This window comes from Cygnus olor, chromosome 2 (assembly GCF_009769625.2).
Source record: "Cygnus olor isolate bCygOlo1 chromosome 2, bCygOlo1.pri.v2, whole genome shotgun sequence".
Classification (NCBI taxonomy): domain Eukaryota; kingdom Metazoa; phylum Chordata; class Aves; order Anseriformes; family Anatidae; genus Cygnus; species Cygnus olor.
In genome coordinates, this window is record NC_049170.1 from 115,197,929 (window position 1) to 115,209,713 (window position 11,785).

An 11,785-nucleotide genomic window follows, 5' to 3' on the forward strand; every position below is an offset into this window, starting at 1 on the left:
GACTGCAACAACATGCATACGTAACCGGTCACGTTTTGTATTTTCATACATAGCCCTGACACCTCTCCGATTCACAAATACAGTAGGAAAATACAGGAAGCATCAGTATAATGCAGATCCTTATTTGGAGACTAGGGCAGAAATAATCTGACCATAAAAAAAAATGACATAAACATCTCAGATAGGAGCACGGGAATTCGCCAGTCTGTGTGTTGATAGCCTCTTGCAGAGAGCAAAAGGGGCGTTTTGACCTTTTGCTAAATAGATGCCTGAGCAGAACTGTTAAGAAAGAAGCAGGAATAATCTCATGTTTTAGTAACAGGCCTCTCAGCAACGACAAGCGGTGGCTTACACACACCAAATTCTCCTTCCAGTCAGTTGCACCACATAACAAATGGACAGGGATTATTACTGCTCTTACAAACACACAGTTATCTCCACTCGCTCGCTGCAGGTCAAGCAAGCGGCCAGTGCTGGCTGAGAAAAGGAAACACAACATGCAAAACCTTCCAATTTGTGCTTGAGTCCTGCCAGCAAAACCGTCTTTACTACGTTACACCAAACAGCAGGTCAACATATGAAAAAGAGTAGAAGCCGAGGGAGATCCCACGTTATCTGCACTGATATATACCACCTCTCTGCTGCAAAGTCCAGAATACTTGTTTCCTTCCCACAGCAACTAGTTGAAGGTTGAATTTCTGGTCAGAGTGACTAGAAACCTTCAAGTCTCTAGCAATGTCTGAAAGGACTTTCCCTGCACGCTTTCTCACTTGTGGTAGCACAGGCACAGCTATCGCTCCTGGTACACCCACAGCCAAACACCACGCTGCCGTCTGGGCCAAGAAACAAGTCCTGGATTCCCATCCCTGATTTTAACAAGCTGAGGGAAGAGAAGAAGGCACGGAGGGAATAAGAAGCAGAGTTTGCACAGGAGCTGTAAGAAGCTGGAGGACAGGACAGGACCAACAGCAACGTACCAGTAATGCTGGAAGAGGTGAAAAGGAGGAATGTCCTATCTGAAAGCAAGAGAGGACAACAGAAAACCTACAGAAGCTCCTTGCACTGCTCCATTCTGCTACTGCTACACTGTACTGGATGTTTTGTCTTGCAGCAACCCTGGAAATGCCTGCGGATAACTCCTAACACCTACTGGAAGCCCACCAGTGCAGGACAGGAGTGCGGGGCATAGGCTGAATGGTGCTGATGGGAAAGCCAACAGCTCCTGGAACCCAACCATGCCCTGAGAGGGAGCCATCAGAAGAGGCAACAGGATTTCTGGACAAGAAGGAACGATCTGCGCACGTGGCTTTTTTTTTTTTTTTATTATTATTTTATTTTATATATATTAAGGAAAAAAAGTTCTTGCTTGCAGATAAAAGGTTTCCTTTATGCATCTTCCCACAAACACAACCTTCCCTCTTTCATCCTCAAAATGGTGAAGTGCCAGAAAGCAACACAAATATTCAGTGCTTGCTTTTATTGGGACGATTATGTAAAAATTGCCATTGGGGGGGAAAAAAGCAAAAAAAAAAAAAAAAAGCTGCTAAACAGAAAAACAAATGCATGGCACGGGATATCTGAGGACTTACGGATTACTTTAAAGTAGTTCCTGGAAGCAATTTGTAATTAAGTATTTAGACTGTATGATTTTTACAAACCTAGACGTAAGGAGACCACGCTCTGTTTGGGTCCAACAGCCCAGCACCAGACTCAGTAACCGAGTGAGGGGCACAGACTCTCAGACAAGGCCAGCAGGCACAACTTGGAAATGACTGCCTAAGGTACACACAGCTACCTTTCTCCACTTGTACTCTCAGGTCAGTTTTGGGCACGCACGGTCTTTCTCCTCAGGAAAGAGGCCAATAAAGTTTCAAAGCAATTGTTCTTGAAAGGCGGACTCATACTTCAAGGAGATTTTCCAGTTCACGGAGGCTGAACACTTCTTCATTCCATTCCCAGTGAGCTCTGGACATACCATCCTGTAAAGAGGCCAGCACATGCTAAACTATGGCACATCAACAAAAAAAAAAAAAAAAAGATCTGATCCGGGACCACAATGACCCACAACGAGCATAGTTTAATTTACTGTACTCATTATCCAGGGAAGCCAGTCACTTAGCCAGTCACTTTCCACTCTCCTTGAGAAAGTGTTCTTGAACTGCCCTGAAGGATGAGAACTATTGTGCAGTTATGGAGTGTCTTATTTTTTTTCTTTTTTTTTTTATTAATATTATTTTTTTTTAAAGCAGAGAACTTGTCCAGAAAGCCACAGGCAACTTTCTCACCCGCTTAGTTTGGCAGATGACCCTTTAAATGTCACATATTTGAGAGGTACCTATCACGCGCTGCTCGAACAGCGACCTAAAACCCTAAAAAAGAAACAAAACCCAATGTGGTCGAACACGTTCTTTTCTCTTTTGGGGACTCTCAAGGCCTCACAACACCGAGGCAGAGGCCAGGGGAGAGCAGGACCCCAGGGCGCACCCAGAGACTCAACCTGGGCGCTCGGCCCCTCCGTGGAAGAGGGAGGAGAGGCACGCCATGTGTGCTCTGAGCACCATCCCAGCACGGCAGGACTCAGCCTTTTAGCACTTCGAAAGAATTTCTGGAAGTGGTTAACGTTCAACCTAAACCTGAATATAGCTAAAGCCCTCCCAGTTCCCCGCGCCATCCTACAATGACCAGTTTATTCATTTTTTCCTGTACCAGCAGTGCAGAAAACATCTTGTGAATGAACAGCTCAGGGTTGTTACTCCCCCGGTTGTCTGACCAGCCCACTGCTCTCCGATCAGCCCCCATCCTCCCCGAAATATCCCAGTTGCCTGAGTTGCAGAGCGGAGCCACGACCCAGCACCGCATGCCCTTGCACAGCACCTTGGCGCAGGCGACCGCTGTCCAGCCAGCAAGCAGCCGCAGCCCTGGGGTCCTTTTTGGAAGAATTGCAGCCTAGTGAGTTATTTCCTCACCCAAACCAGGTGCAAGTTTTGTCATGACTGCGCAGACACAAAGCGGAGCAGTACGTGGTGCAGGCTGCCCCATCAACGAGGGATCTCGGTCCCTGGCTTCGCTTGGGTTCCCCCATTTGGGCTGCAAAGAAAAACCCCCAGCTTCCTCGCGGCAGCCACTAAGGCTTCCCCCGCTCGCTTTGCAGATATTCTTGCAGCATGCTGTGTTTTAGATAGCATCTACGTTCGTGTCACTGAGATTCAGCCCCGGCATGAGGCAATTCCAGGATCAACTTCAGCAACCAAGTGAGCTCTCGGGCATCTTCCAGCCTCTGAGACAGCGTTTAAATCTTCTCCAAGAACAGAACCGAATCCTCGGTTCTCTTTAGGAGCCCAAATGACATGTTCGTGGGCCAAGGAAACTCGCACAAGTCCAAGTTCTTCGTGATTACAACTTGCACAAATTAGAACAGGAAGGATAAACCCAACAAACAAAAATCACTTTTAAACCTATTTTGCATTTCCTGAAGATGAGCACTTTGAGGAGGCTCCAAGCAACCCTACGCTACCATCAGAGTACCTTCCCTACCGTTCTTCCAAGAACAAACCCGCCCTTTTTGGTTACGTACCCAGAAGCAAGGTCTGGGTGCAGGGGAATAAAAAAGGGAGCAGAGGCAGCCCCACAAGAGCAATCGGCACACGCCTTTCCACACCAGAAAACCCGGAGAGCAAAGAGCACAGGTCTTTGCTACACACCTTGCCACACCAAAACTCTTCACAGGAATTTGTGCCTGACCTTCCCTGCCAGGACAGCAGGCCTTGCTGCTTTCCACAGGGAAATCACCACGGGTTTCTTGCTGAGAGCAGAGCAGCTCTCAGGTGGGCGTGTGCACGCTGCCTAAGAGCGGCACGCAGCTCCAGACTGCCCAGCAGCAGCTCTTGGGGCTCACATCAGGTCCGTGCCGCGGCCCGGTCAAGATGCTGAGCGTGTTTTGCAAGGCTTGGAAGCATCCCTTTTCAGCCAATGGACCTAGTCCAGAACCAAATCCTGTAGGATACGGCATTTCTTCCCCGCCACCTGCAGCCTCTGTAACACCTCCACTCGCGGGGTGCCGCAGGTCTGGAGGCAGAGCAGCTCTTCTGGCCGATGCCGCGCCTCAGCCAAGAATGCTGGCGCTCCGGCAGAGCTGTGGCATTGTAAGTTTTATGCTGACATGCACGCACCGCCACAAAGACTGCAAGGCAGACGTGGCGCTGGTCCTCAGCAGAGAGGCACTCTTCGATCTGCTCATCCAGCTCGATTTCACGCTCCTGCACCGGGCCTTCAAATCCCAGCATCAGCTGTTCTAAGGAGCAGACTTGGCTTACAGGTGAAGGTGCAGCGAAGTCAGCTAGTCAGCTCCCCGGGCTTTTCCCACTATAAACGGTATGAAGAACGCAGGCTGAACGCACCACCTAAAATTCATTCCAAAGGAGAGCACCATTCCAAGCCCAAATTTCAGACGTGAAATATTGCCTCACTGCGTTTTATGCAGGTTGGCTTTTGACTCATATGCAACGCACACTACGATGATGAATATTTTCCTATAGGGGAGAGACTTAAGCTTCCCTAATCCAGCCGACTTACTGCTCCTAATGCCAAGAGGAAATGCAGCAACACCCATGCCCTTTGCTGCTGACAAACCACTGCAGGAATGACTGGAACACGGCGCAGCTCTTCTCACAGCTTGCATCGAATCCTGGAGCACCAGCCCACGTTGTCCAGTATCCTCTAGCACTGCTTCTTGGCATACTCCCTCGGGTTGCCTTCACTGGGCCATTACAGGGAGTGCCAACCTGTGTAATCACTGAAGCAGGAACACCTAGTCCCAGAACAGCATTTACAGACAAAGCATAAGCAAAAAAAACCAACAAAGCCCTCCTCTCCTGCACTAGACGTGTACCATTCCTCACTTCCATATTTTGTAACAACAGCGTATGATTCATCGCACCACATTTGTTTTAAGATTAAGGGTTTTACTAACCATTTAGGACACTTTAATTCTTTTCATTTTATGTACATCTTGTGCCTTATCTAAAAGCTACACGTAATTTAAATTGAAAAAAAAAAAAAAAAAAAGCCAAGACACTAAGCTTCCCCTAGGACTTTATCCAAGGATTTAAAGATACAGGTCTTGAACTCTAGTTAAGAAAAGAAGAATAACACTTCACCATCCAATACCTGAACTACTTAACTGTCCAGGAAGAGTTTGCTCTGGTACATACACAGCGGCTTTGTCTAATAGAGTCACAAATTTAGAAGCCAAAATCATGATCATCATGCACATCAGCAAGAAATCTGAACATTTATTAAGTCTGCCACACGAGGAAGGCAACTATTCGCATCTCAGCAGCCCTACAGCACAACCAAAGATCCAGCGTACTGCAAATGGCACACTGGCTGGAGAGCATAGAGTACACGTGAAACCACTGCCAAACACGAAAGCATCTCAAAAACAACCCACAGATTTTTAGGTGTAAAACAGGTATGCTGCTGAACTGTTGTTTGCCTCATTTGGAAGCCAGTGTTACTCCTGGGAATGGGTGTTGCCAAGTTACTGGACTCCGTCTCCAGGAGGGCACTGTAATTTTCACAGACACCATTCGGTAGCTGCAGATTTTAAATGAATTAAAAGCTTTTTCACTAAAATGTTTCTGGAACACATCTCTGCCAACCGGGGAAAAGGGAAGAAAAAAAAACACACAACAAAAAAACAGTAGCAGTGGTTAGTGGCAACCTGTCAATTGTTTTTTTCATTCAATTGTCCTGACGGCGACACAGCAGACAACAAGGTAAAGTAGGAAAGAAGAGAAAGCAAGATGAGTCTGAGACGATGCTTTAAAGGCAGAACATACAGTGCAAGCAGGTGGAGTTTCAAAGCTGCTCAGCACAAAAGGATGAAATTGAGCCTTATGGATAAAACATACCCTGAGATTGGAAAGTTAAAAAACCAAACAACACCAACAAAAAACCACCACACGGGTATTTTGCCTATCTGCACAGTATATGAGAAGTGTCACCTACCAAGATGAAGCGCAACAGACAACCATACCCGGAGCACGAAGTCAGACCGTGGCATTTGCCCCGAGTCTGAGCATATCTGAAACCTCCTTTTGGTCTACTCGAAAGCCTTGTCCCACCCCCGCGTGATTCGTACCCCCTTGGATCAACAGCAGGCTTACTGAGACACTCGGCAACAGCTTCTCGAAAGAAGGAGGTCATTCAAGACAATTAAAGCACGGACAGCAGCACCCAGACCTTAAAAGAATAAGATTCTTTGTAGTTTCCAAGCATTGTTCAGCCGCGCTGATAACCCGCGTTTGTGGAGTGACGCAATATGAAATTTTCATTATGTGCGCGGCCAAGCTGTTCTCTGTAGTACGATGTTCTTTGATAAGCTGCGAGGGTGCTCACTTTCGAGATAGTTAGAACTGGAATAAGCCCCACAATAACGTGCTGCAGGGAACAACGGGACACTGAAGGTGCCTGGAGTAGACAGACGTCACAGTGAAAGGTCGTGAAAAGGGAGAAAAAGGGAACCCGAATACCTACGGTAAATAAAATGTCTTTGTGCCAAGCAGCACGAACTCACTATTCACCCCAGCACTGCTCTTCGCAAGAGTTTAGTGAGGGGTAAGAAAAAGAAACCGCCTTTTTAAAAACAGATTGTTACCTATTGTATAGATTTTTCCTTTTTTTTTTTTTTTTCTAGCCACTAGTTCTGTCGTCTCGTCTTAAAGCAACCACACACGTATGCCGCAGAGAAAAGAATTTCCTTCTGAGTCTTAATGGCTCGTAGTGATCCTCAGACTCCCTTCTGGAAAAATTCACCACCATTTTTTCATAGCGCACAGCAGGGAATCGCTTCTCCATGAGCTGAGGTCTTCCCCCAGCTGGCCAAGTACCATGTTTGATCCTTACAGCATTGGTTTCCCAAACACGTTTTTAGGGCATGTACAAATATGTTTATTCTTTGTGAAAAAAATAAAATACCGGAGGATAACCTCTTAATCCCATAAACTTTAGTCTTCATACACAAGGCCTGAACTCTTCATAGCCAATCTGTGGGTCAAAACTAGCTTCTAGCAAAGTCTGCTTCTCAGCTGCTTGCGGAAACAGCAGCGTTGGCAGGGTGAAGGGGAGTCCCACCAAGTACAAGAAAACAGACTTTTGGAGCCTGAAGCAGTGAGCTTACAAAGAAAAGTTTGGCCTGAAGGTCAGCTCTATGCAAACGACATTTTTCCAGATCTTATCTTTGATAGCATTTCTCTTTTACCCTCCAAAATTATCCTTAGAAAAATAATCGTCAGAAATTTAAAGCCTTGAGATAATCATACCCAGCATCATTTCAGCATTACAAATTAGCAAAAAACAGTCATGTTTTCACTTTTTGCCTTTCCTGCTGATAACCTGAAGACAGCCAGCCCAAGCTTGCACGCATGTGCAAGGGACCAGCTACGCGCACCTTCTGCCCTATGGCAATGGCCAAGAGCTCGGACAAGAGCTCTTTTTGCTGCGGGATCCTAGAGTGAAATCCTTTTCCCGCTGACCCCAGACACAAGCCTCTGTGTCACTGGGGTGGGACTCTGCTGTGACAATGCAACTTGGGGCGGCCGGGGGAAGAGGGCAGGAAAAACACAGCACAAAGCTCGCTCGCCTCTCACTCTTTGGATCTTGCTTCTTTTCATCTGCGACAGCCCACTCTGAATTATGCAGTGTTACATAAAGTTCATTCATTTTCTTTGGGATGGTGCTTAGTACTCTTTCAGCAGCTTTGCATTTGAGTTGTCCTCTGGAAATATTTAAGTTTATGTGCTGGAAAAACATTTGTTTCCTCTCTGGAGTGACAGAATCTTTATTCTGCACTCTATTTGCCCAATTAACGTAACGATATTCACCAGAAAAATAGTGAAACACAAAGCCAATTAAAACAAACCTGGAGGGTCAGGCCACCTTCAAAATGGCCATCTTAAAAACTTATCTTGGCATCCAAGAGCATAACCTGGAACCCAACTAAACAGTCTTAAAATTTCACCTGAAAAGCAGTTCACATATTTATCATTTATAGACAGATAAGGTAGGCACTGCTGCCTAATTACTTCCAACTGTACCTTCATGTAGCACAAGAGACTACTTCCTCCCATTCCTCCCTTATCCCATATCATCAAGAAAAATCCTCCCTTCTTAGCAGAGGACCAAATTTAGTGCACATAAATATTTCATAACTTCATTCTGTCAAGAAACCAAACTGAACTACTTAAGGGCATTCTTCCAGGAGCTGCACATCCAGACTCAAAGTATGAAACTGCATTCATCACACCCATCCTCCCCCTTCAAGCTGAAAGGCCTGAAGGTGAGGCAACAGTGAAAAAATGGAGATATTGTGTGCATATCATACAAGAACATTACGCATACAGTGCTAAATTCCATTAAGAAACATGGAAACAACACAGTAAGGCTGGCCCCTCTTCCGAAGAAAGTAAGTCTCCAGTTTTTCAGTCCCCCATTACACCCTGGTCCTCCACAAGAAATGAGTTCTGACTGTCACAAAACCTTACCATGACTGAAACAACCAGTCTTAAAACAACCCGCTGCTGCAGACAGCATAGCCAACCACGCAACCGAAAGGTGACTGAAGACAGACATCTACAGGTGGTTTGACTTCCAACAGCACCGAATGCTTGCAGTTTCCACTGGTCTCCGCAGGAATTCAATGCTTAAAGAACAGACAAGGCCACTTCCACACAACTAAAACTTGGACATGTTGGTTATCTGCAAGCTGTGCCTTCAGCAGTGTGGAGACCAGAGCTGTACCCCAATAAAACCGGCAGAAGACTCTACTTTGTTAACAGGGGTAGCCCTAAACTGCCTAAGCATTGGATGACACGCACCTGGAATGGATTTTATGTTTATTTCCTTCAGTACTGCACCAAGCAATTCCCTGACAGAGCTCCACTCAGCAGCTTTGCAAGGCAAGGCGGGAGATGCAGAGCATCCACCCTGGGCCAGGAGGTGCTCCCATCATTTGCACGCACACCGCACTTGTCTCCTTTCGGAGACTATGCGCTGACTCGTGGCTGCTTCCTTGTATTGCAAGACAACCTCCTTTGGAAATGGGAAAAGCATCCCCTTCGCACCACCGAGACCACGGCGCCTATGTTCTCTACAAAGTATTGATTTGTCTGCCATCTGTAGTCCCTTGGGTTAAAAGGTATGTCTGTACAAGGAGGTAAAAGCAGACCCGAGAGCCTCTGCCCGCGCTCTGAACTGGCCGCACCCCAGCCAGCTCCAGCCCAAAGCCCCTTTGCCATGTTAGCTCCATGCTCTATCCTAGCAGGGCTTAGCATGGGGTCAAACTTTATTCACAGGATGGCTACACCGACAGCTGCCACCCGTCTGGCCACCCCAGGACACGATCAAAGAGAGCTCAGCGTGCTTTAAGTGTGGCACACCAGAAGCAAACAGCCCATGCACAAGCTCAGCAGCATCTTGTCTCAGTTCAGGGATATTCCTCTCACTGGGTCTGACCCAAGACCCGCCCCCCCACCCCAGAAAAAAAAAAGTCCGTGAAATGGGTGGAGGGGAAAAATTCCTTGCCTCAAAACCCACACAAAGCTCTTTCAGGTCCCTTCCAGTGAAGCAATTCGAGAGGAGTGGGGAGACTGGGAAGAAGTCTAACACACAGAGAGGGAAATTAATAAGTCATCAATATATATACCCTGTTAAAGCCTGAATCACTGCCAGGAATCTCAAGCAAATTGACAGCCTTAAGTGCAGTGACTGGAGGCCATCTTAGCTGCTGCCCGTGACAGAAGGTATTACCACGAGGAACTCCTTGATACAGCAGCTTGGCCATTATCACAGGACAATACACATTCACCGGCAAGAAAAATAGCCGGCTGCAGTTAAAATGGCAAAGAAGCTTTCCTTTAACCTGCTCCTGAGCACTAGCTCTGAGGAAACACTAGTACTGCACAACCCAGGGACAAAGTCACGAAAGCCCTGGCTCGAATCGCCACCGGATGACGGGAGCTGCAGTTAAGCAATAAACCAGCCCTGGTCTCGCTGGCACACCGGGGAGCGACAGAGGACAATGCCCATGCTCGTTTTTCACTTTGCAAACAAACAGGAAACTTTGCCAGAGAACCGACCTACGGCATCACACACCTACAGGGCCACCTCACCGGGTAACGAATTATAAAACCCGGGCAAAAATCCCGATTTTGAGTTGTCCTCTGCATTCCCTCAGAGACGGGAGGGCTGGACGGGTTTCAGGGAGCTACCACGCAACGCTACCGCGAAGCGGCCGCGCGAGTTTTTGGAAAAAGTGCCCCCGTCCCCCGGCTGTCTGTGCCGGCAGGTTACTTCCTAAGGCAAGCATCCAGGCACGGCGAAGCACTGCTCCACAGCTATCCTGCCGGGCTGCTCGCTTACGTCCTGGAGTAGAGAGACACACGCACACTTAGCAACTGCAGGTGGGCACCCACGCCAACAGCAACAAAAAGTTATCGGGGGACGGCGCGGGCTCCTCACGCCACCCCTGCTTTTTAACAGCCTTCCTAGAAGGAGGGAAGAGGGGGATTTGCGGGGTAGCCCGGCGTGCTGCCTCCCTCTCCCTCCTCTACCCCGGCCTTGAAGCAGCATCTCCCACCGCACACCGGCTGCCGGGCACCGCTGCCCCCCGGCCATTTCGGTGCCCGGCCCCAGCCCCGCGCCGCCGCCCCCCGCCGCCCCACGCACCGCTGTCCAGCCGGGCGAGCTGCGGGAGGCGGTAGGTGCTGACGAGCAGGTCCAGGGGCACGGCCACCGCGCTCCACTTGACGTCCTTCAGGCTGAAGCCCGGACAGGGGCCGGGGTCCATCTTCCCACCCGGGCAGGGCGGGCAGCGCCGGCGGGACGGGAAGGAGGGAGGGAGGGAGGGAGGGAAGGAGGGAAGGACGGAGCTCGCCTCGCTCAGCGCCGGCCGCCGCGGGACATGCCGGGCTAGGCGGAGGGGGAGGCCCGCCGGGCGGCTGCCGCTGCTCCCGCCGCCCCTCGGCACCGGCTGGGGCCGCCCGCCGCCGCCGCGCCTGGCCCAGGAAGCGCCATCCCAGCACTGACTAATCAACAGGGTGCGAGCAACGCCTGCGCAGCTGCCGCTCCTCCCCGCTCCGAAAAGGAAAGTGCCGGGCCGCCCGCTCGCCTGCCCGCCCGCCCGCACGGCGGGGAGCGCGGATCGCCGCCGCCGAAGCCGAGCCCGGCCCTCTCGCTCCACCCTCCGGGCGCTCCCCCGACGCGCAGCCGGGGGGGGGGTGGGGACCCGCACCGCCACCGGTGGTGGGGACGCCTCACGCCGGGCCCGGGTTGGGCACCGGGCGCTGCAGCCCGGGGAGTGTGTGGGGAGGTGGTTTTGGGGTGTTTTTGGGGTGTTCTAGGGCGCCCCGAGTGCAGGTTGTGGCCTCCTTGGAGCACAGGGGCTGACAGAAAGCCCCCTGTGCGCTCGCAGTTAGCAGATAAAGTTCATTTCATCCGGGCAGTGCGGATCGCTGCCCCACATCGCCTGGCTGCCAAGGAAATTTACCTGTGAAATTCCTGCCTGGCGCAAGAAGTTTACCTGTGAGATTCATCCTATGTTCAGAAAAATCAAATTACAGGCCAACTTTGATTGTTGTTGTAGTTCTCACCCATGAACCAAATGGATATTTCAAATATGAAGAGCAGTGGAAGGGAGATCTTTGGTTTCTCTTTACCACTATTGCTGTGCGTGCAAGTATTAAATATATTCCCTATTTGATGCTCTTCAGGCCACAGGAGAACTGAA

The 11,785-nt window shown here is 49.5% G+C and overlaps 1 protein-coding gene across 3 annotated transcripts in view; it reads right to left on the minus strand.

Annotated features, from left to right (window-relative positions):
- The window catches only part of GAREM1 (GRB2 associated regulator of MAPK1 subtype 1), a 103,215-nt gene extending 92,061 nt beyond the window's left edge, over positions 1 to 11,154 (minus strand). Inside the window, exons 1-2 of one of the 3 annotated variants that reach the window (XM_040550301.1) lie at positions 10,726 to 11,154; positions 1,796 to 1,979 (exon numbers count right to left, since the gene is read on the minus strand). Coding sequence is in view for 1 of the 3 variants with exons in the window: in XM_040550298.1 (XP_040406232.1) it covers positions 10,726 to 10,846 (121 nt within the window). In the remaining 2 variants the exon portion in view is untranslated. The remainder of the gene's footprint in view (positions 1 to 1,795; positions 1,980 to 10,725) is intronic. The other 2 variants (XM_040550300.1, XM_040550298.1) reach the window with 2 other exon arrangements.
- Positions 11,155 to 11,785: the final 631 nt, after the last annotated feature.